Below are 26,919 nucleotides of genomic sequence, written 5' to 3'. Positions count from 1 at the left end.
GAATACATACAGAAAAAAAAACAGTGTGGCAAAAAATGTACCATAAAAGAAACTTTCTAACGTAATAAGCAGATAAAAGTTTATATTAAACAACGGTAAATATCACTGTTTCCTCGTGCTCTTTTGATGCAGTCTTAAGAGAATTTCGTTGGTGTTAACACTATACTTCTATAACAATAATAGTCTATAATAGTATATTTAATTTCCCAATTAATAGTAGGTTTGACAAGTCCAAAAACATCATTTTTTAAATAAATAACACTGCATAATAATGTCCAATTGCCTACTTCTATTATATGTTCTAATGTTTTATTAACGTTTTATTAATATTTTTATTATACTGTGCATTTCCTAGTCTACCAGCAATAATAGCAACAGAATAAGCTTCTTTATATATGATAAATGGACGCTGAAATGTCTACAGTTTATTCTCTTAGAGAGTTATTAGGTAAAGACAAAACAACAGCGGAGAGATTTACGCAATGGCTATTACTAGAAAACTTACACCATAACAATTTACTTACAAACATTGGAAATATTATTTATGCTAGTGTACAACCAAGATTTCAATCTCTAGAACCAATTACACCAACATTCTGTGACAATTTACTTCTGTTTAAGGTGAACTGGGAATTATGTTGCGAGGGACAAAGAGTAAACAATAAATTTCTAGTTAAGAAGGAAGATTGCAGTTCTTTTAACACTTTTATACGATCTAATTTTCCCTGAGTTTTCTTTAGTTTTGCACGATGTTAAGAAAAAATTGCCTTTCCTTCTATATTCTTGTACTAAATGAGCAAGAGGTGTACAGAAAATTGTACAAAAATATCTGGGATATATAACTAAGAAATACAATGATCCGATCATTATACCATATAAGGTGGAATTAGCATTTGTGCCAATAGAAAAATTACTAGAGTTTACCAGAGATCTTAGAACGTTTACAGACAGAATATTATTTTCTTCTAGATTTCGATATTACACAAGATTTTGCAGGTATATTTATTAAGAGAGAAATGGATCTTATTAGTAATTTCAATTTTAGAATGGAAGGGTCTTCTATAACTAATTCCCAGAATGACAAGCCTATTAACACGATTTGTAACAACAATAATTCCGTGTGTTTTAGATTGTCTTAGATGGAATACAGGTAATTCTTCCAATAAAATTTACAACAAATTTATTTGCCAAGTTACTTCTCAAGGCGTATCTAAAGTTTTGGGCAACCGTCTAATTGACTTTGTTCATTGTTCAGACAAGCGTCTATGGGGTACTTTGGAGAGTAATCTAGCACAGCAACATAGAATCACGAGATTGGAATCTACTATCTTTAACTATTCTATTAATGAGCGGACAAATTCTAATAAGTGGGATCCGATACAAAATTCTTTAGATCTATTTTTATACACCAAAAAATATTTTACAGAAGTTACGTTTTATAAAGTTTCGATTTCTAAGATATGGATAAAGCTAACAGATAATTTGTAGAATAGTTGTTTAGTACTTATAAGACACAACAACGTTTAAGTTATGCTTATTGGGGTAATTTACATACTGAAAAGTTAACAGGCTTCCAGGTAAAGTTGCCGGATAAAAGAGAAGATAGAAAGAAGTTAATAATGTTTGTACTTTCTGCTTTTAGTTTAAATACTGTTAACTATATTGCAATAGAGGAATGTAAGGAGAATCGAATTTCTATCTAACAGAAGAATTATATAAAGGAGGGGAATACATATTCTCTCTTTCTAAAACAAATTCTCTCTTTTCTACTATTTCGAAAAATATTAATCTTGCATCTTTGGATCTAGTGGGCGCGAGTAATGTTCTTCCGGATGTGTTTCGAATAAAGTTTAAGAGGCCCCATCACGGCAAAATTAAAATACCACTAATTTTACAGTAATTCTGTAATATCTTCAAATAGATAAAAGATAATCAAAAAGTGGAACAAGACCTCTCAAGACAATATTATTTTACATGAGATACCGTTATCACCACTCACTTATCTACTTTCGATTTCCAGCCATTTAGAAACCCGGCATTTATTTTCGCGTTTCTACGTAGCTGCAAATGGAAAGCTATTAGGTGACTCGTGATGACTGTACCTCATGTAAAATAATATTGTCTAGGGCTCTCTTGTTCTACATCTCTTACGTCTATTTGAAGATATCACAGAATTACTGTAAAATTAGCGGTATTTTAATTTCGCAGTGATAAGGCCTCTTAATATTACCAACCGTTTGTATCCATTTATTGTTCGCGAAATATCTACACCTAAAAAGGTTTATTTACAGTGATTCAGAAAAGAATAAAAGAATTGGAAGAACTTAAAATATAACTAATGCATGCAGAGTATCGAGATTTAAATAAGAAGACCGCAGAAGAAAGAAAGAGTAGATATTTTGAATTATTAGCCGTTATTAAAAGAACAGAACAGCAAGGAAAAGAGATAAAAGATTTGTTTTCTAATTTCTGGGGCGAACTCGATATTCAGTCTCCTTATTTCATGGTTGCTTTTATTGTTAGAGAGATTAGGTCTTTTAAATATATAGGAGCATTTGTAGCTAAGAAGAACCACCACAATAATTATAATAATAAGCTTGTTTGTTATCTAAAAGCTGGTTATAAGACTATGTTTCTAAAGTTTCTCATATGGATTACCTAAAGAAAGGAGGAATTTGTTTTTTAAAGCATAATGAGCTTATAATTGTTTATTTCCCAAACTTTATTAGTTTTGCTACTTTGGTAACCGGTGGTATAACTTATTTTAATGGCTATTCTTTTACATGTATTAGTAGTGGTTGCAAGTGACATTTTTGGATCACTTGCTGGTTTTTATGTTTAAATAATGCTTTTAAATTTATATATTGTTTTATATCTGTATATTGGTGTTGATTTACATATTTTAAGTTATTATTATTATTAGGTTAAGAAATCAAGATCTGGGCATTGGGTGATTAATTGTAACTATAATTGTTGTATTTACTACGTATATTTATATTATTTCTATTTTCAGCTATTACATAAAAATACCTCTAGTAAAAAGAATAGTTAGATAGCAACTCTGTTTCAAGGAATAACAGTCAGTTTCAAAGCATTCAAAGAAAGCTTCTTTTTGGTAGGAGAACACCCTCCTCCCCACCTCTCGTTTCTTCTACATAGCTTATGATACGATAGCTTTCCTATATAAGCGGAAGATTTTTACAGGGAAGGGGTCAGTTGACTGTCAGTCTTGCGGGAAGACTTCGAACAGTCTCCAAAATGTAGTCTATAGGTGAGCCGAGTGGGAGCTTTTCCTTTATTATTTCTTCAAGTAAAGAGAGGGGGAGTATTACGGAGGTCGTGCGTAGACTCGTTAGGTTCTCCGAGTCTTAAATAGGGCAGAAGGCATGAGCTATATTAGGTTCTACCTTCTAGTAGGTTTTCATCTTAAGAGACTTCTTTCTTGGACTAAAATGAGGTCTTGTGAGAAGAAGAGATATAGAAAAATAATTCTTATACTAATTCAAGAAACAGTTTTTTGCTAGGGAATTAGGCCCTGTAGAATAGGGACAGGATTTGATCCTTGAAATGCTACATTCCATATTTAGGTGGATATGGCATTTAGATTAACAATTCCCTGATATTAGACTTTTTGAGTACGTGTTCAAAACTGAAACTGTATACGGCTTTGGTCGGGTATAAAGTAATTTGTTCCTCTTGCAGGACACATTAGGTTTTTATGAACATTCTGAACACAGATTCCTGGGTTCGATCCCTCGAAGTGGACTCGTAAGAGGCTACTGATAGAGTTTTAGATTTTTTTTTTTTTTTTGAATCACATCTCCTAATTCAGGGAGTATGGTTCTTATCTAACCTTTACCTGCCAGATCTTTTTAAAGATCTTTCGCTACTATAAGGCGAACTCATTCTCCTTACCTACCTATCCCCATAATAAGGGGAGAGGTGAGGAGAGGGGAGATATATACAAATGATCGAAAATAACCGATATTAGTGTCGAATCCATAGTTTTTGGGATTGCTGTGATGAACAGTAACACTTCCGATGTCATTTAAATCCAAATTCAGGTCCCAAACTTCGGTAGGAAGACATATATAAAAATGACTGAAGATGGCCGACATTAGTGTCAAATCAATAGTTTCCGGGTCGCTGAGATGAGCAGTGACATTTTCGATGCCCTTTAAACCCAAATTCATCCCCGCAACTTGGGGACGGGGAGATATATAAATATGATCGATAATTATCGATATTAGTGTCGAATCCATGTTTTTTGAGATCCTGAGATGAACAGTAACACTTCCGATGTTGTTTAAAACCAAATTCAGCGCCTCAACGTGGGGGAGGAAGAACAGGTGGATATATAAAAATGATTGAAAATGGCCGATATTAGTGTCGAATCCAAAGTTTTCAGGGTGGTTGAGATGACTAGTGACATTTGCGATGCCGTTTAAATCCAAATTCAGTCCCCATTAGTACTTCTAAAGAGGGAGAGTGGCATGTAAAAGTAATTGAAAATGACTGATACCAGTGTCGATACTTGTGCGGTGTATATGTAAATAATATCATCTCTCTTTTTGAATTCTTCGAAAAATATAGAAATAATAAAGAGGGATTTTTCAAAATCAGAAATCAGAAAACTAAAAAGTAAAATTAAAAACTGTTACTTTAAGTATTTTTCCTTCTAGCGAAATACACGGTATATATGCTGCTGACACGTTGCAGCAAATAATATTAGCATCAGGCGAAGAAATAGTTTTTAAATTATATTTTCCGAGTTTTGCCAATATTTCCGAACAAAAAGATTTTTTTTTTAAAATGGGTTCAAAATTTCCGGAAAGTTTACACAGCACAAGGAAGGTACTTATCTCCATAAAATATATATTTGATTTTATCATACTGGTATTAACTAAAATGATTCTGACCCTGTTATGTTAACACTTCCCTGCCATAAAACGGTAACTTTATAAGATTAGTTAAGATAATTAACATGCGTCTATATTAATTAATCTAACTATAACTCCATTCTATCACGGTGCTAACTTTAAACGGGTGGGCAAATATATTTGTTGCCACAAAATTTCCCTATACTAATACAAGAAACATAACTACTCGATGATCTTAACTGTAAACTAGTAAATATAAAATAGTTTTCATTTTAAAAGCATAATGTAGTAAAATATTCGAAAATTTCAATTTTCCCCAATTTCCCGTTTTTTCAAGCTCGGGAAAAACGGTATAGAACTGGTTTTTTATCCAAAATTTCCGTTTTTTTTTCAGGCCTTCACAACACTAGTCAGGACACCGGCATTGACAATAGTTCTGAAATTTAAGTATGTTGTAGTATGGTGTAGTATGGTGTAGTATGGTTTCGCCCAACAGATGTCAACATTGTCAATTGTTTTCAGTTAAAATAATGCTGTAGTGCGGCTTTTCGCTCAACAGATGTCGGTACTGTGTGCACTCACTGAAAAAATCCATTCTCCGTAGAGCGGTATAGTGTACAAATATACGGAATCCTTTTGCTTATTACAGAAATCAGTACGGAGCATACGTTACGCGTATGCTACATAGGCACTGCTCTTTAGATGTTACATCATGCCGTTGCAGGATGTCTGATATCTAACAGTCTTCCTTATATTACATACATATATGTATGTTACCTTCGTCAGCTATATGTTATATACGTCCATTTGTATGTGAGATCCTGACCGCCTATATTGTTTCATACGGAAAGTACGTACAGATGGAACACTTATACAGAAAATATTATAAAATATGCGTTTTCAGTTATACGTTTGCCGTACGTTAAGTCCAAAAACTACAGGATTTACAAATGTAACGTACGATTTTACGTACACCACATACATTTTTTTCTCAGTGCGGTTAGTGAGATAAGATTGTGAGATATGTGAATATCGCAAATCGTTCCACGCACCTCAAACTTGTCAACAACGCGTTTGATTGTTAGGTGAATTGGTGGTTCAGTACCAAACTCCCCTCCCTACTGACGCTGCACTTTGATGGCATTCTCAAACCTGATAAAACCAGGGGCGTCATTTCAGGCTTCGCTTGAGGGGGGCAAGAGTACCACCGACATAAGACTTTCACGTTTTGTACTAGTATATTTAGAAGCAATCGATTAAAGTATATGTATTCCTCAAACTCTTGGGGGGGCAATTGCCCCTTCCTGCCCTCCCTAAATGACGCCCCTGGATAAAACTCTTCTAAACCTACTTATGCTGCTCGAACGTCAAGCGTGCTCCTGCCATTTTCTAAATCCTGTTTGTATCACGCATAAATTAGTCCGTCATTGTGAACTCATCTTCTTTCATTTCACAACAGCTTTCAAATGATGTGCTACTTAGCCCCCCTTGCCTTCGAAACTTTTAAGTTGGACCTTCCTGGGGCTTTGGGACGAAACGTTTTCACTTAAAATAGTTGAACTTTGAAAATAATGTCACACGTGCTTTCTTGTTTTCATATTTGTCTCACCATTTCCGATTTATAGGGATGGACATGCACTTTTCAATTAAGTTTTTGTTTACATTTTGACTCGAAGCCATTTTGCATAGGGTTGTCGTAAAGAGTCGAGACTTGCTCCATCATCTTTCATTTCGCAACAGCTTTCAAATGATGTGCTACTTAACCCCTTACCATTTGAAACTTTTGAATTGGACCCCGTTTGAGACCCTGTGGGGAACCCTGTGGCAAATTTTTTTTTACCTCAAAAAGTGTGCCCTTGAAAATGAACAAATGAACCGTTTACGAACAAATGACCCGGTTCAAACTATTCAGCCAGCTTTGTAACTTTTATATTACAAAATACGTTCTAACTCATGATATCCTGACTGGTAGTTCGTATAACTTTGGGATTCATCTAGTTATAACATATCAAATGCAACCACAATTATCTTGTTCGGATTTCAGTGGAGTCAGTTCGTGACCTTCCCTTGTGAGTGAAGATTAACGTTAAAACTCAGAGCCTTGAATACAGTCCGAAGAGGAAATAAACGAAAAAAAATAATAAAGCCGTTTTAAGAGAAAACCAAGTGCAAGAGATTTGTTATTCAATCACTAGAGACGAACATTACCTTGAGGAAATACATGACAGAGATGATGAAAGAAAAGGAATTAATAGTTATTTTCACTGCAGTTTTGTGTTGCATATCTGAAGAAGAAAACATCGAAGAAACGAAAGAAAATGCATTCATTGTTTTAGGGGGGAAAAAATCTTATCCTGCCTCATATTTCCGAATATGACACTAGGAACTCCTTAATAGAAATAGATTTGCATTTATTTTTTCAACGAGTTCATATATATATATATATATATATATATATATATATATATATATATATATATATATATATATGTGTGTGTGTGTGTGTGTGTGTGTGTGTGTGTGTGTGTATAGGGTGTCTCAGAAGTCCCCTAACAGGGTAACTCTGTTATTATCAGTTACAACAAAATGTAAGAGGGAAAATCGTCTACAAATATGATGTTTACAATTTAAAGTGGAGAAGTTATTTTTTTTAAATCGGACGAGCCGTTTGGACTGTATACCCTTTATGCGCCCAATGTTAAACGAAGATACACCGTTGGCCTTTTGTGCTAACGTGTCGATGACCAGCTCATATTGCAAACATGACAAAGTTCGCCATACTCTTACAAGATTGTAGTGCTCCACAATGATGGCAAAGCACTACAGATTATTTTGTTTAATTTACGTTTGTTTCTTGTTTGTTTCTTTGTTATGCTTAGTTTATATCTTGTTTTGTAATTTTTGACCTAACTTTAATTCTTTCACGTTTATGTAATATCTACCGTATTCTTAATCTGTGCCCAGGGTTTCGTATAGACAGATTACTTTGAAATATTCAAGTTGGCGAGAAAGATTAAATTATGGTACTTGCTGAAGAAAAAGAAGAAAATTTGAATATACACAATTAAGTTTGCATTTAAAAATAAGGATTTCCATCAAAGATAAGATATTTGATATTTTCTGCAGAACTGATAGTAAAATCAATTTTTATTTCTAAAAAGTTGTTTACAAGGTAAAATCGTAAAACTTATTTATTAAATATTGTATATTTGGTTTTGCAAAGTGCGGGGATTTCTAAACCCCAAAACACCACTCAGCCACTACAAATGATAATGTCTATAATTTAATTCATCACCGTCTTATCTTCAAAATTTCAGTTAGTCATTGACAATACAATCATATCATTTGTTGAATGCAAAAATCGATATTAATAAAATCAACATAATGTCTGCAAGCAATAGTCATTACAGTTTATTGATTATAAGATACAGTTTTAAAATGCCAACTATTGATATCGTAATTATATGCTAGCGATCTATTCATGTTAATGTAATGGGATTCTCCTACAAGTGCATAGGTAAAGTTGACCTAGGTTCGCATTTTTCCACGAGTAAAAGAAATAACACTAGCATCAACTCAACTTTGTCTCTGGAAAGTAAAGTATGGTAATAATAGTTGAATAAACGAATAATAATTTTAATGAATATTTAATATATAGTATTTAATGAAGGATTATAAGATGCAATTTAATTTGCTATAAAATAAATGATAATTATATAGTATAATGATTAAAATCTACGATAATACATGGAAATTATGAAATGGAAGAAGAGAATACTTACCTGTGATGAAGAGAAATGGTTGATGATGCTTGGAATTGCGATATCTCGATGGAACATCGGCAAAATAAATTAATAAACAAATAAATAAAATAAAGTAAAATACATCCATAGGAACCTAACCTAAAACCTGAAATACCTGTAAAACACTAGTAGAAATAAATACTACTAGTAAGCACTAAATCTACTTAAAATGAAGCAAATTACGATTTGCCTAACACCTGTTATCAAATACTGTAATGTGTCGAAGGATATGTGATGACACTGCGGGCATTATGAAGCAGAACTGTCTTTATGTTCAACGTCGCTGGTTCGATTCTATTATACTTATTATGATCCTCAATAATTTGTTTGAATTCATGTATCTCCAGTGTTATAATATAGCGTTCTGTAAATTACATTTCAGTGTTCACTAAGTTATTTATATAATTGGTATATATTAGTCTATATTGTCTTAGCTGTGGCTAAGTTCGTTTCGGAAACAATAATAATCCGTACGATGTGATTTGTATATCGTCTCTGTATACTCCTGTGCCCACACGAACTTGGAAATTGCGTTTTCCTTCTCTTCCGTGGCGAGTGGCTGCGGTGGCGACTTTAGTAAATTTTACTGGGCCGAATTTTGTTTAGTTCTCGCGTGTTTTCATGAATGCGTTGATGAACTATATATGATATGTTGCGCAATAATAAAAGAAACCTTGTAATCGCAAGGGCGACTATTACAAAAATGGCGATCAACAGCCAGGATAAAGGTATCCAAGACACCTGTGGAATCAGGAAAAAGTCATGATATAAAAGAAACATCTGACGCGCAAAAAGGAAAATAGATGAATTTTGGTAATGGCACAGGAAACTCGTCGTATGAATACAGGAACCTTAGTGGACATAGGAGCTAGGTGGAGACGGTAATTTAAATTTGATATCTATGAAATTACTGTTTGAATGAAAAGGAAAATATTAATTTTATAAAAAGTAAATAAATTTAACGTATAATATTTCTTGTTTTAAGTGGCTAGTGGAAGGGGTTGAAATTTCCCCGAATCGTTGTTAAGGAAAAAGGAAGAAAAATGATGCGAAAGAATGAAACTGTACTAATATGTAAATATTGTGATGAAGAAGAAGTTGTTTTGTCCGGTAAAAAGACACGAAGGCGAGCAATGGGTACTAAAAAGTGCATTGTTTGTGATACGTGCAATGGTTCCTTTCACGTGGAGTGTATTAACTTATCGGAAGAACAATCTGAACTATTGAGTGAACAGTCAGTGAAATGGATTTGTGACCCATGTAAAAATGAAGAAGTGGAAGAAAAAGAAGATGAAAATGGATATACTGCAAAAGTAAGGAAACAAACATATGAAGAAAAGCAGAAGATGACAGAGAATGAAGTGATGTCTCTCGAAGCAAATGATCAAGTGGATGAAATGATTATCATGACGGACAGCCTTGTTCATGAATCGACAAACAATACAACGGATTTTCAAAATAAGAAACCAACAGAGGCGTGTTCAAAAGAAGCTGATATAACTATACCAATGGAAGATGTAGTTGGGAAGGAAGAATCCCAGAAAACGGAAGAAATGACATCTAATGATTTAATTCGGAGCCTGATTGGAGAAATTTCCAAACTGGGACTCAAACTGGATCAGAACACTCGAGAAATGGAGATGTTGAAAATGGAGGTGCGAAGAGATTTCAACGAACGTGTAAAAATTGTTGAAAAAGATGTGCAGGAATTACAGGCAAAGGAAGACCAGACGGAGGAAAGAGTATATCACTTGGAGAACTCTGTGGGAAAACTGATAAGATCTTGTGACGATATAACTACTGTAATAGGAACCATGAAAAACGAACAATGTGAAGTTATTAAAAGTGTTGAAACTAATAATACGCGAGTGGAGAAATTAGAAAATGATGTGAATCAAAGATTCCAACGGTTAGAGGAAGAAATCCAGAAGCTAAAGAAATCCACAAAGGCGAGTACTGAGATCGAAGTAATAGACGTCTGTAAAACAAATACTCCTAATATACCTACTTTACAAAGCTCTTCTATAACGTATAACGCTACTGTTACAACGGTAATGAGCCAGTCGACAAACGGAGAAGCTAGCAAACATGAAGAACATGTCACCTTGGCGAATGTGGAAGGATATAATGGAAGTGGATATAATGGAATTACTTCGGGGTATATGATAAAACCGACAGCAAGTTGTGCAAGAGAGCCACAGTTATTATATACTGTGCAGAACCCTGTGTGTTCTGTCAAAGAAAATCTGTCGCCTAAACAATATTGTCTCAATACTGGAATACCTTGTCTTGTACCGTCAACCGAAACAAGAATAAGAGTAAGTGATCTAAGAGAATTTCCGAAATTCGACGGAGAATTGAATGGTTCTGCGAAAACGTTCCTTGAGGATTTAACACAGACATTCAAGCTATTCCATGCGACCGAAGAGGAAAAGCTGTATTTTGTACAAAGATGCTTGACCCGAAGTGCGAGCACGTGGTTTCGAACGATTCAACCGGTATTGCGCTCCTATGAAGATTTTGTGCTATACTTCAGAAGACAATATTTGTCTCCTCGTCTTGAGAGAGTACAAAAGCGTAATTTACAAGGAATGAAATATGATCGCAGCAAATATCCTTCTTTGGCGGATTTCGTCTGCGCTTTGATTCAGAAATACCGAGCAATTGTGGACAATGTGGATGAAGCGGAACTCATAGATTTGATTCTGAATAATATCCCGGGTGATGATGCTAAAATCCTACGAGCAAACCCATGTTTTACCGTTGATGAGCTGTTAATGCGTATAATGAATATGGAGGACTACAATAGCACTACATCATTTAATAGCTATAATAGTCGACATCGTGACAACCGAAGAAATTTCCATGAAGAAATAGATGAGAGAGACAAAGGTGTACGGCGAAACTTTAATCGACCGCCTAGAGTTAACTATGTAAAGCGTGCCAGAATAGACACGGCATCGCAAACGGAAGGGTTAACACAACCTACAACCTTGGTACCACAATGCAACCAGAACACGGGACTCGAATTGAGAAGTAACGAAAATATGAATTATGGTCGAAATAACCGAACCTGGCAAAGAAGATGGAGAAACCCGAATTATAACTTGTCAACTCCCAGAATGACTGGTTATCCTCGTCCTTGGATGAATAGGTCGTGTCTCTGTCAAGCTGAATCAAACCTAAGAAGTGAGCCTGCTAATGCCAGTTCGGAAAACTCTGCAAGATTCTACGAGAATATAAATAATACGACGCCTGACATGCGGGCAAGAAATGAAATTCAGACGCCTATCGAACCTCAACCTGTACACAATCAGGGAAACTGACTCCGCAACCTGTCATAGAGGGGGGTGGTGGTTGCGATTTGTTATCTATAAACCCTCTTGACGAATCATCTAACTTTGGAAAATCTAACGAACCCTTAGAACTAAAATATCAAGTTTCTTTTGTTATTGAAGAAAAAAGTTCTGAGTTATCAAGTGATAATTATTGTTATCCGTCACCGACGATACAAGGAAGTATAGGTGATATATCCCTCACTTGTGTAATAGATTCAGGTGCTGAAATTAATCTTCTGAGTGAAAGAATTTGGAAACAAGTACAAGCAAAATTTCCATCTGTAAAACTACGTCCGTACTCCCATCTCTCCTTAAGAACTTTTGCGGGATCGGAACACTTCAATGTCAAGGGATTCCAAGTGATAAATTTAAAGCTGCAAGAAAACCTCTTTGAGACTCCTCTCTTTGTAGTAAAAAACATGAAGCCGGACATATTATTAGGAAGTCCGTTTATGAAGAAATTCCACTGTATTATCGATGTAGATAAACAGGAAATAAGACTAAGGGATAATTTTGATGTAGAAGTCATAGTTGATATATCAAAACCTAACTTCTTACAACTGTCGCTTCCATCAATTGACTTGGTGACTCTTGAAGATCATAATGAATATGAAAGAATAAAGAACCCTGAATCAAACGTTACGGAAGAAGACATAATTAACTTACTGGACAACAGGCATGATTTAACTGAACATACTCGAGAACGACTAAAGAACCTGTTACTTCACTTCAGACCGATGTTCACAGAATACCCGAGAAGAATAAAAACAGAGCCATATAAGATACAACTGACGGATGATGAACCTGTCGTCGGGAAGCTGTATAATGTTCCTTATGCTATGCGTTCCGAATTTGAAGCTGAGCTAACGAAATGGGTAGAACATGGAATTGCAGAGGAAATATCCTCTCCGTATAGGAACCCTATGCATTGTGTCAGAAAGAGCTCTGGCGGTGTAAGGCCAGTATTAGATCTGCGTGGTCTCAACACGAAAGTTGTAGCGCCTAAGGTCCAAGTGGAACCTATATTTGAAATTTTGTCGAGGTTATCGGGAGCCAGATACTTTTCCTCATTCGATTGCACAGCAGGATACTACGGATTGGCATTACATCCTGATTCATACAAGTGCACGAGTTTTGTATACCTCGGAAGACAATACTGTCTTAAGGTCCTTCCAATGGGTCTTCGTTCCTCGCCAGCAATCTTTCAAAACATGATGAATAAATTCTTTGATATGTCGACTAGAAGTTTTGTTACGGTCTATCTTGATGATGTATTGTGTTTTTCCCCTGATCTAGAAACACATCTTATCCATCTTGAGAAAGTAATGAAAATCTTCGACGATGCAAATTTTTCACTGAACTTTAAAAAATGTAAGTTTATAGTTACTGAAATTAAATTTCTTGGCCATATCGTCAATGGCAAAGAAGTGAAAGTTGATCCTAAAATGACGGAATCTGTACGATGCTTTTCGATTCCACGGAACCGAAAACACTTGAAATCATTTTTAGGAATTTTAGGATGGTTACATAGACATATTCCAAATTATGCTGAATTGACAGCACCTTTTTATCAATTATTGAAGAAGGATGTCCCTTTCAAGTTTACAGAAGAATTAACTCAAAAATTTGATACGTTAAGAAAACTAGCTAGTTCTCCACCAGCACTTGGACAGCCTAACTTTGATTTAGTCTTCCACATATATAGTGACGCATGTCAAGAATTTTTAGCAGGATACTTATGCCAATATCCTGAGGAAAACAAAGAAGTCATTTTAGCGTATGCTAGTCGACGAGTCAAGATGCATGAACTTTCAATGTCAATTTTTCAAATAGAACTTCTTTCGATTCTTTTCCTATGTGAAAGATTTTCGAGTTATATCTTAGGACGAACAACCATAATTCACTGTGACAATCGAGCCGCAACACATGCCTTTTCAATGAAGAACTTGGATGCTCGAACTACTAGGATCATCTTGAAACTACAACGATACGACTTAAAATTTGAGCATATTGCCGGAAAAGATAACTTCATAGCTGATGCTCTCAGTCGTTATCCACCAGAAAACACCGGAACTCTGACATCCTTTACTACAATTGAACCATTAAAACATGACGTATTCCATATATATGGAAATTTTATTTTCAAAGAGGATCCAGAATTGTTTGATGCGAAGAAGTTATTGGAAGAACAACGCGAAGACGACTATTGCATCAGTCTAAAGAAGAAACTTTTACACAAACCCGAATACATTAAATTATATAATTCTTTATTATTTGTTAAAAATATGCGACGAGGTAGTTGGTTGCTTGTGATTCCTAAAAGTATGGCAATGGAAATAGTTACGAGAATTCACAACCAAGGTCACTTTGGACATAAAAAATGTTTGGCTTTCTGTCGATCCATATTCTATTGGCGTACTTTGAAACGTGATATGATCAATTGTATTCGAAATTGTTTAGATTGCGCTCGAAACAAGTCTTCTAACAAACAGATACAAAAAGAGACATACCATCTCTCTGCAAACTATGCTCATGAAAAACTCTGTATGGATCTTGAGGGAAAGTTACCTAATAGCAACGGATTTAATTACATATTATCTGTGGTAGATATTTACTCCCGTTTTACATGCTTTTTCCCTCTTAGAAAAGCTACAACCGTGGAAATTATAAGAACGCTCGAAAAGTTCTATTTCTACTTGTTACCCTATCCCAGTGTAGTCATCACGGATCAAGGTTCACAATTTATGTCCGGAGCCTGGAAGAAATATTGTGAAAATAACAAGATTAAACATCAACCAACGTCACCGTATAATCCTCGTGGTAATGGAATAGTAGAAAGGAAACACAAAGACCTCAATCGGATAATTCGAACGTATTGCGCAGACAATCAGAACAAATGGAGCCATATGTTGAAGTTTATACAAAACTTGTTAAACTATTCCATGAATACTGTTACTTATCAGACACCTGCGGAACAATTCCTTAGAGAATCGTCAGTAGAAAATTTCAAACGCACCTTCAAATGGCCAGAAGAATTATATCCGCTGGATATCCATGATCGAATGTTTTTGATAAAAAACCCAGTCCTACCTAAAATTACGTCAAAAGACTCAAAGAATTGTAAATCTGAAATAGTCCTTAAACCGGATGATCTTGTTATGCGACGAACCCATTACCAATCATCGGCTCTCAAAAGTGAAACCTCAAAGTACTTGCATTGTTACACAGGGCCTTATAGAGTTGCACGAATATTGAGAAACTGTGCTGTATTAGTCACTTTAGACAACAAACCGGCTGGAACACACAATTTTCGAAACCTAAAATACTTCAACTGTTCACAGGAAGAGAAAGAACGATTACTAAGTAAATATGGTAATAGGACGCAGATAGTTGACGAGATGACCACTTATGTGAAAGAAGTACAGTGAAGAAAATTTTACTTCTATAAAATTTTCTTTTCCAACGACGGGGAGAACTGTAGTGCTCCACAATGATGGCAAAGCACTACAGATTATTTTGTTTAATTTACGTTTGTTTCTTGTTTGTTTCTTTGTTATGCTTAGTTTATATCTTGTTTTGTAATTTTTGACCTAACTTTAATTCTTTCACGTTTATGTAATATCTACCGTATTCTTAATCTGTGCCCAGGGTTTCGTATAGACAGATTACTTTGAAATATTCAAGTTGGCGAGAAAGATTAAATTATGGTACTTGCTGAAGAAAAAGAAGAAAATTTGAATATACACAATTAAGTTTGCATTTAAAAATAAGGATTTCCATCAAAGATAAGATATTTGATATTTTCTGCAGAACTGATAGTAAAATCAATTTTTATTTCTAAAAAGTTGTTTACAAGGTAAAATCGTAAAACTTATTTATTAAATATTGTATATTTGGTTTTGCAAAGTGCGAAATAATTAAAATGAATTGTCACTAGGAAGGCTAGTGATTTGGGGATTTCTAAACCCCAAAACACCACTCAGCCACTACAAATGATAATGTCTATAATTTAATTCATCACCGTCTTATCTTCAAAATTTCAGTTAGTCATTGACAATACAATCATATCATTTGTTGAATGCAAAAATCGATATTAATAAAATCAACATAATGTCTGCAAGCAATAGTCATTACAGTTTATTGATTATAAGATACAGTTTTAAAATGCCAACTATTGATATCGTAATTATATGCTAGCGATCTATTCATGTTAATGTAATGGGATTCTCCTACAAGTGCATAGGTAAAGTTGACCTAGGTTCGCATTTTTCCACGAGTAAAAGAAATAACACTAGCATCAACTCAACTTTGTCTCTGGAAAGTAAAGTATGGTAATAATAGTTGAATAAACGAATAATAATTTTAATGAATATTTAATATATAGTATTTAATGAAGGATTATAAGATGCAATTTAATTTGCTATAAAATAAATGATAATTATATAGTATAATGATTAAAATCTACGATAATACATGGAAATTATGAAATGGAAGAAGAGAATACTTACCTGTGATGAAGAGAAATGGTTGATGATGCTTGGAATTGCGATATCTCGATGGAACATCGGCAAAATAAATTAATAAACAAATAAATAAAATAAAGTAAAATACATCCATAGGAACCTAACCTAAAACCTGAAATACCTGTAAAACACTAGTAGAAATAAATACTACTAGTAAGCACTAAATCTACTTAAAATGAAGCAAATTACGATTTGCCTAACACCTGTTATCAAATACTGTAATGTGTCGAAGGATATGTGATGACACTGCGGGCATTATGAAGCAGAACTGTCTTTATGTTCAACGTCGCTGGTTCGATTCTATTATACTTATTATGATCCTCAATAATTTGTTTGAATTCATGTATCTCCAGTGTTATAATATAGCGTTCTGTAAATTACATTTCAGTGTTCACTAAGTTATTTATATAATTGGTATATATTAGTCTATATTGTCTTAGCTGTGGCTAAGTTCGTTTCGGAAACAATAATAATCCGTACGATGTGATTTGTATATCGTCTCTGTATACTCCTGTGCCCACACGAACTTGGAAATTGCGTTTTCCTTCTCTTCCGTGGCGAGTGGCTGCGGTGGCGACTTTAGTAAATTTTACTGGGCCGAATTTTGTTTAGTTCTCGCGTGTTTTCATGAATGCGTTGATGAACTATATATGATATGTTGCGCAATAATAAAAGAAACCTGTAAGCAAAAGGGTCACCATTACAAGATCTATCCCCATCTCACCCTGTACTACCCTGCCCTGTCCTCCCCAGCTTCTCTATTAATTACATGAGGTTCATTTCTTGAAATAACTCCTCGGATCCTATTTATAACTACGACCACATTTGCAACCACATACTTCTATTCACCATACGATCACAAAATTTACCCACATCCCTCCCCTGGGAGCATGTTTGAAATGGAAGCTGATCATCGATATGTTAGCGTAAGAGACAGTAACTTCATTCACTTATGTTGTGGGTCCAGGTAAATGGCAACGTTGCATTTGAGTTAACATTAGGTGCATAAAGAGTGTACAGACCAAACGGCGTGTTCGATTTTTAGAAAAATCCTTCATTTTAGATAGAAAACATCATCTTTAGAGACGGTTTCCCGTCTTATATTTTGTTGTAACCAGCAAATGTAAAAGTTATCTGAAAAGGTAAGGGACACTGATAGGGGGAATGGCATCACAACGTTCCCCTGCCTATCTTTGCCCATTATAATTTTTTATGAACTGGAGGGACGCCGTACATATTTTTCGGAGGCGGGGGATGGGGTATCGCCGCGTTCCGCCAGTTCCAAAAAATATATTTGGCGTCCTCCCACTTCCTAAAAAAATATAATGGTCAAAGATAAGCACAGGGTACGACGTGACGTCATCTGTCCTGCTACATTTTCAGATCAACTTTTACTCTTGGTTGTAAGTTTGATAATAACAGAGTTACTCTATGTCACGGGACTTTTGGCATACTCAAATATATATATATATATATATATATATATATATATATATATATATATATATATATATATATATATATATATATATATATATATATATATATATAAAGATCATTCAAAAACAAGCGAGCCGAAGGCTGTAATGTGCACACTGGTGATAGAATGACAATATTGTTGCGTGTGTAACAAATAGGCGTTCCGGCAAGAGCGCGGAAGTTCACAACCTACCGGTAGAGGGTTACGTGTGCAAACCACGTGACTTATAAAGCCAGCAGAGCGGCGGCTTTGCTAATGGGCGGTTATGCTGATGTTCTTCTTTGACCAAGACGGCCCCTTTCTGATAGACTTCCTGCAGCACGAGACAACAGTAAATGCCTAGCGGTACGCGCAAACATTAACGAACCTTCTCAAAGCGATCAAATCGAAACGACCAGTCAAACTCACTCGTGGTGTCATTTTGTTCCATTACAATGCCCGACCTCATACGGCCAACACAGTCAGGGCAGGGGGGCGCGGTGGCTCAGTGGTAGAGCGTTCACCTCCGGTGCTTGGGGTCCCTGGTTCGATCCCAGCTCGCGCCGTGTGGACTTTGTGGTGGACAAACACCGTGCTCGTGGGTTTTCTCGGGGTTCTCCCGTTTCCTCCCACTTTCTTCATTCCACCATTTCACTCATATCTCATCATCACCGTCTCCTTTAGCCTAACCGGCATAACCGTGGGACGTAAAACTTAAAGATTTCATTTACAGTCAGGGCAGTCGTCCAGAAATTCAAATTGAATGTTTTCGGTCACCCACGAACTATGATGGATTTAATATCCAGGGTCGAGCATCTGTCTGGCCAACACTCGAGCAGTGAACGGGTGTGTTGTTTTATAGAAGGCGGACAACTTTGGTCAGCATGACATTTCACAGAAGTCCGCAATGCATGCAACAGTAAGGCACATGCGCGCCGACTACGTGGGTGCTCCGGGGCTCCAGTACCCACAGAAATAATCTTGTGGGTGCGGTAAACCCACGAGATTTTTAATTTAATAGAAACAAAATAAGATAAATATTTCTCACTTGCCATTATCAAAAATAATAAGCAATGAAAACATTGAGATAGGAGTTAAGATTTCTATTCATTACAGTAACTTATCCTTAAAATTGGAGCCGGGTTTTGAACCCGTCTCTCTTGTGCTTAAGTCAGCCATGTTACCGACTGAGCTACAGCAGCCCCTCCTTATACTTATAGTACTGGTATACGATACTTTATCACAGCACATCCCTTTATGACAGTGTTCATAAAAGATTTTAACTAAAAAGAAATCAATCAACAAAAAAACTAGACTCCCTGAAAATATAACACGTCCCGCCATTGATATGCGCCCACATAAATTTTGGAAAGTCGGTGCCGTTGGTGAGTCATAGTATATCCTGGTAATTGTGGCACGCTTTGCCTGGAAAGCAAGTAGTAATACCCCGTCTGATTCCAAATAAAATGATCATCACTTTGGTCCCTCAGAGTTGAACTCAGACTTGCTTTGGTTGTGGTACGTCAGCATGATATTGGTTTTTAGTACGTTTTCCCTGGTTTTCTTCACTCCCACTAGGCAAAGGCAAGGATGGTACCTTCTAGAAGGCCAGGGCTAGCTCCTTACCTAATCTTAGACCCACTTAAAAGACCGATGTGATCTCAGAGTTGGAGGTGTGAACACTTCCTTGAGTCGTTCCCTTGCATAAATACATAAATAAATAAATAAATAACAATCCAATACATGGCTTTAATAACCCAAAACAAAATTACGACCATTGCCGTACTAATGGCTACAATGACAACCTAATTTTACAAGCTTTCTACAAAGGTAAAAAATGTAAACCTTGGAAAGTCATAACAAAATAACACTTTTAGCACAGTAGTACTAACAAAAGCTTGTGAAAAATAGAAACAGTGCGTGGCATGCTGACAAAAGGTGTCCGCCTCCTGGAAAATAACGCACCCGTTTACTGCTCAAATGCAGTGTTGCCAGTAACCTCTGAAGAAAATAGGCTAGATGACCTTCAGAAATAAGCTTTTTTACGCAAAAAATGGCTAGATTTTAAACTATTAACCTATAACCCATATTGTAGATTTTAAACCCCTTTCTTGTGTGTGTAGGATTATAAGTGAGTTATAGTACAATTCGGAATGTTGAATTTTATTCGCTGAAGACTGACAAGCAACATCAGTGGCGTATTTAGGGGGTTGGCTTCCGGGCTTAAGCCCCCCCCCCGAAATCTTACTTACTATAGTAAAGTATATGAAATATCTTGCAGAATTTTCACATTTTCAGGCAAAGCCCCCCCCCCGAAAGTTAGCAAAGCCCCTCCCGAAACAAAATCGTAAATACGCCACTGAGCAACATACATGACTTTAAATTACAATAAAATCCATCAACAATTCATCTGATTTGTGGGAATCAACAGCCATATTATCAGTTGAATTGAAATAAGTCATCATCCATGACGTCACAGTTCGCCCAAGAGCTGGATCTGGATGCATCATCATTGGATTGTGGATTGTTTGTCGAGATTGCCATTGTCCCAATTTGCAGTAGTACTTCTTTCGGCAGGTCATAGTCCTTACAACGCTTCTAATTTCTCCGTACACTCACACAAATCGTTATGATTGAAGTGTTTTCAAGCTAATTAGATATCTTATTTGTTTCCTTTAATAAATTAAAACAATCTCCGTAATTGAAGAACCGATCAGTTACTAAATTTGTATTACAATACTCTCATTCTTGGAACGAAATGCAAAAATTAAAATAATTTAAAAAAAGTAGAAAATGGGGCCGTTACGGGAGCAACATTAAAATTCTTTCTGAGTTGACAGTATTGTTAAGTTGGAACTAGAAGAAGAAACAATGGTTTTTGCGTAATAAAACACCCTTAGTTAAAAGAAATCAATTAATATGAGTATGTATAATGACAAATAGGCTTATTTTTAAAAAAACATTTACACTTTATTATTTTTTTAAAAGTATTTATAGAATTAATTTAAAGGCTAATAAAAAAAGGTAAAAATGGCAAAAGAGCGTCATAAAATAAGCTATATTTAAGGCTATAAGCACTTCGTAGATTTGTATGGCTAAATGCCTCTCCAAATAGGCTAGAGTTAGCCAAAAAATAGACTAAATTGGCATCACTGCTCAAATGTTTTCCAGATAAGTGCACGACCCTGGATATGAAATCCGTCATAGTTTGCGTTTTCTCTTGGCCACACAGCCATCTTCATTCCACCTCTTCCCAACCATGCAGTCATTTCCTAGGGGCAAGTATTCTGCGATGTTGCCACGCTGCTTTCTGAGGTGCAGTAATGGATTTTGCATCACTACACCTTACTTCACGTTCGGCCCTATAACACAGCAACGTGCACGGCAACGGTTACCACCTGTACATTACCACATGACCTACATAGATATGCAGGATTACACATGTAAAATTTCATCGCTCTATGATGTGTAGAAGTGGGTCAGGGTGAAACTTTGTCACGCACTTCTCGTTAGCCGGCAAATTTCAAAGAAATCACACATGCACAAATTACTCAGAAAGTATTGATTTGCGATCTCCCCGGTCCATATAGGTGAAAATGTTTCAAAGCACTTGTAGAATATCCCCTTGCAAGCAATGCATCGAATTACCAGTCACCCTAACTTTATATATTGGTAACTTTATAATACGAAAAACAAACAGAACAACACTCAGATCTTGGGGATGAGCAGAAAGATAAAACAAAGACAATATTCGCGAAAGATACAATTAAGATCTGTCAGACTCCATCGGAGTGAAAAAGTAACTTTTTTTTATTTTTTTACCAGAGTGTTCATAATCCGTAGTAATGTACCCAATTTATTCACTTAAACTACCAACTATAGTGCAATTGATACTTGCCTTTTCTGCCAGCTCGCTGCGCACACGTGGTGTTCAATGCTGTGTTGCCAGCTTTTGTGTCCGGTATTGAAACACGAAATTATTCACTGCAACTAAATCTCAGTTTTACAAAATGCAATGAAACGAAAGAGAACTAAAAATAATGCTCTCAATAACCAGCAGGTCCAGTACTCAAATTGGCATTTGTTTGTATTCAAATTGGCAATGTGCGAAAAGGGTAGAATGTTTACTATTGCAGAGCGAAAGGAATGAACCCACTATAATTGGCTGAACGTATTGTTGAAGTAGAAACAGTTCTTCTTGCCTGATTATTATGACCACGTGCAAGAAAGAAAAACAGAGTTAAGCAAGTGCCAGAAAGGACAAATTGTATGGAATGGATTTGTATCTCTTAGATTAGAGAAACGTCTTGTATACTGGTCAATAATATAACAGATGTATGATTGTTTATAATATAATTGTTAAACTTCATCCAATGAACACTTTCTATAATGATTTTTTTAAATAGAGATAAATCGAGTTAGCTGTGTATACATTTCCGCAAAAGTCATTTATGGAAGAATTGCCCGGAAATCTAGTGAGTTCGAGGCCTTTGATTCAACTAATTTCCTGATTCAGAAACTAGAATATAGTTGTTTAAGAGTTGGGTATTCATTATATATGGTTGTCCGTCGGAGAACTAGTTCTTTTTTTTTTTTTTTTTTTAGAAAATAAAACTGAATGCTTTGAAAAAAATGAAGCCTGTATATAAATAAATTATGTGTTAAAAAACTGTCAGAATTGTAACTACTCTACTGGAAATGGGACTGTTACTATTTCCGAATTATTTATATTGTTATTATTATGCAATTATCTGTTGATCAGTAGCTTAGAACATAGTTTCCATTTACAGAAGATTTATACAGGTTGTCTCAAAAGTAATTTCACATGGGGTAACTCTGTTAGTATTAGAGTTACAACAAAATGTAAGGAGGGAAACCGTCTGCAAATATGATGTTTCCAATCTAAAGTGAAGGATTTTTTAAAATTGGACGAGCCGTTTGTACACTCTTTAAGCGTCCAATGTTTAATGAAAGTGCAACGTTGCCATTTAACTGGACCAACACCATAAGTGAATGCAGTTACTGTTTGAAATGGTGCCTGGCCATTGACACTTTAGCATAAAAGATAGTAACTTCATTCACTTATGTTGTGGGTCCAAGTAAATGGCAACGTTGCATTTTCATTTGACATTAGGTGCATAAGGAGTGTACTGCCCAAACGGCTCGTCCGATTAAAAAAAAATCCTTCACTATAGATCGAAAACATCATATTTGGAGACGGTTTCCCTCTTTCATTTTTTTGTTACTCTTATAATAACAGAGTTACCTTGTCAGGGAACTATTGAGACATCCTATATTTCAGGTTAGTAGTAAATATGCAAAGAAAATGAAATGATACTTTGTAGACGACTTACCTCTTTTTCACGAATTATCTTAGCCAAGTCATCTCCGTGTTCCCAGCCAGGATACTTCTTATGTATGTCTGCCTTTTCGGCGAGACTATTGTCAACATTGTGAGACCAATTGCCGTTAGCTCCTTGAAACCATCCGCCCTTCATAAGACGATGTTTATTTCCTTCGAAATCTGTGAAATATCCGTCGCCAGTGATTTTGTACGCCTGTCCTTTCAGAGGTTTTACTTCCGGATCTGTAGACTCTATCGGTGGAGTTTCTATCATTTCGTTTCCGAGGTACTTGTACCACCTTCCATCGGTTGCTTCCATCCATTCGTTTTCTCTTATCTGATACATTAGCTTATCTTTTTCTGAGAACCACTTTGGTTTCCCTGACTCGTACCATTTACCGTCCGTTTCGTCGTAATAGAAACCAGCTTTACGTTGTGTCCAGTTCTTCTTTTTGTCTTTAAACCAACCACTGTCAGTAATCGTACACTCTTTGTCCTTTCCGAGTAGAATTTTTCCATTTAGAAATGCATGGAGCTTACCGTTTATGTCTTGAAGAAATCCATTTCCTGTGTACATGTACCAGTTACCATCACTTCCTTGCACCCATTCATCCAACCTAAGTTTATACCACATTTTGTCAGATTCATCATACCATGCATCATCAGTTGCCAGTTCACACCATGATCCGTCCCCTTTCTGAATCCACTTGTCTTTAACGCTCTGAACCCATTGTCCGTCTTTGTCTCGAGAAAAACCGCTGTCAACGACTCCAAGACTTTGATTGTCAAGGCCTGTAAATTTACCGTCACCGCTCATCTTCAATCGCTTGCCATTTTCATCGATCAGCCAGCCGTCGTCTGTAAGTTGAAACCATCCGCCTGGTCCTTGTATCCACAATCCGCCTACATACTGATACATGTTGCCGTCGCTTGCCTTTACCCATTCGCCGTCGATGAGTTCAACAGTCAATCCATCTTTCACATAGAATCTGTTTGCTTGGTGCTGTTCCAATTGCCCCTGTTCATTTTTGAACCAACCCCCATCTGTAACCACTAATTCATTTCCATTTGAGTCTTGCACTGTGTCATTTTCCAGATACGGGTACCACTCGCCACCTTCTCCCTCGAAGTGAGCGAAGTTTCTATATTCATACCATTTGCCATTATTATCTTTCACATATTCTCCCCCTCTAATTTGGTAATAGTTGCCGTCTTCTCCTTGGTACCATTTGCCATTGGAACTCTGAAGCCATCTACCGTCAATAGTTTCAAACCACCCTCCTCCCTTAATTGAATAATAACTCTTAAAATTCCCATCCTCATCAACAGGAATAGTATCACCATCTACTGTTTTTAAAGTTTTATCTCCCGCATAAAGATACCACTGACCATCGGTACCGACCACCCACTCTCCTTTACGAATCTCGTATCGTTTCCCATCTTCAGCCGTAGCAAATATGCAATCAGTAAGTTGAATCCACTCGTTATTTTCAGATTGCACCCATCGCCCATCAACAATCTTTCCTTCACTGAAAAGTCCCTCAGAATTGACAAAAAAGTGATTGCCTTCACTATCTTCAAGGGTCCCGTCCTCGTGATACTGGTACTTTTTACCGTCACTTAACGTCACCCATTCCCCATCTACTAGAGAACGTCGTTCACCTTGGTCAGTATACCATTCTCTGTCAGTTCGGAGTAAATATGGGTCTTCTTCCCAAAAGGGAGGTACCTGTGGTTTAAAATTCTCCGCCTTTTTACTATACACACCACCACAAAACCATTCATTCAGATACCAGTACTGTCGTTCCTTCCTTCTGTTAAGCATCGCCATCAGTTTGATTCGTAACTTCTCTAAAACAATAATAAAAAAAAACTTCAGCTAAGTTAAGAAGCACAAGTATCCTTGCTACTACAACATTTGTAATATATAAATACATATTGTACGCAATTTGTGCTAATTTATGCTGCAAATATTAAAATGTGTGTATATCAGTGGTTACAAAATAAAAGATGAAATAAAATGTAATTTGGTAACGAACCAATCATTTCAAGGAATATATATTCGCTTTTTTTTTTTTTAAAAAAAAAAAAGGAAAATGCAGGATTTATTCTTGAACTCTTAGTTATAAGACACTGTTAAAGAGCAGAGGGCAAGAATGAAATTTCAGCGATATATTTTCTACATTGAAAATAACAGCTAATCGTTACGGTAGACTTGCCTTTGGATAGTTGTATATTTGAAGGAAGAACACAATTTATGCTCTTACAATTAATTTGTTGTTATGCAGCCTGAGCACAGAAACAGTACCTAATTTTAAAGTGCCATATAATTAACATTTAATTGAATATTTACATGAAATTTTGTACAAAGCTCAGTAAACTCAAAGTATTTTTCCCATCTATCTTTTCAGAATCCTAGTTCTGACCAGGGCAGCTAGAGGGCAGTAACATCGAAAATGGCGTTCACCCCACAGTAACGAAGCTGGTGCGTTTCACAATTTGCAACAACAAGCAGTTTTGTGAAAGTGCAGCGTGATTTCAAACGACAATGTAATGCTGATCCACCCACACACAAATCCATTGTAAAGTGGCATAGAACGTTTATTGAGACGGGGTGCATTTATGATCAAAGAAAAGGACATTCAGGGCGACACCCAGTCTCCGAGGAAACTGTGGAGCGCGTAAGAGCAGCCTCCGTACACAGCCCACAGAAGTCTACACGTAAAGCTAGCAGAGAGTTGTAAATGCCACAAATAACAGTAAGCAAGATCTTACGCAAGCGTTTGCGGTGTTACCCGTACCGACTGCAGTTGGTTCAGAAGTTATACCCACAAGACAAGGTAAAGCGCCGTGAGTTCTGTGAGACTATGCAAAATTTCATGGAGGACGACGAAAACTTTCTGACGAAGATCATTTTCAGCGATGAGGCGACATTTTACTTAAGTGGAAAGGTGAATAGACAAAATGTAAGGATATGGGGAACCCAGAATCCTCATGAAACTGTAAATGTGGAAAGTGACTCACCGAAAATCAATGTTTTTGTGCAGTATCAGAGCGTCGGGTGCACGGTCCGTTCTTCTTTCAGGAACAAACAATTACAGGTGAAAGTTACTTATCATTGCTACGTAAGTGGATGATACCGCAACTTAGTAATGCAAAGATAGACGACTTCGTTCTACAACAAGATGGAGCACCGCCACACTGGCATCGTGCTGTACGCAGGTTTCTAAACGAGAACCGCCCAAACCAATGGATAGGGCGCTCTGTAGTCAATGATCAAGTTCTTTGCAAGTGGCCTCCAAGATCACCTGACCTCACTGTTTGTGACTTCTTTCTGTGGGGATTTGTGAAGGACAAAGTGTATGCACCTCCACTACCCGCAACTCTGAACGATCTCCAAGAACGCATCAATGATGCTGTCAACTCCTTAGGGTGAATTATTGCTACAAAAACTTTTTGAGTTTATGTATCACTGTTCAAAATTTCAGCAAAAATATTCCTTCGTATATTAAATTTACATTAATTTGAAACCTGATACTGTTTCTGTGCTCACCCTGTATATTTGAAGGAAG

General features: G+C 36.2%; 1 protein-coding gene across 3 annotated transcripts in view; it reads right to left on the bottom strand.

The window, feature by feature from the left end:
* LOC145672040 (uncharacterized) overlaps positions 1-26,919 on the bottom strand; it is a 168,935-nt gene that overhangs the window by 34,075 nt on the left and 107,941 nt on the right. For all 3 annotated transcript variants that reach the window (XM_081741249.1, XM_081741247.1, XM_081741248.1), the window contains one exon: positions 23,358-25,198. In XM_081741249.1, the coding sequence (XP_081597375.1) occupies positions 23,358-25,198 (1,841 nt within the window). The remainder of the gene's footprint in view (positions 1-23,357; positions 25,199-26,919) is intronic.

The sequence above is a fragment of the Thermobia domestica genome, chromosome 15 (genome assembly GCF_964235325.1).
Source record: "Thermobia domestica chromosome 15, izTheDome1.hap1.1, whole genome shotgun sequence".
NCBI lineage: Eukaryota > Metazoa > Arthropoda > Insecta > Zygentoma > Lepismatidae > Thermobia > Thermobia domestica.
Note: the sequence above shows the minus strand (reverse complement) of the source record. Positions and strands in the feature narration are given on the sequence as shown.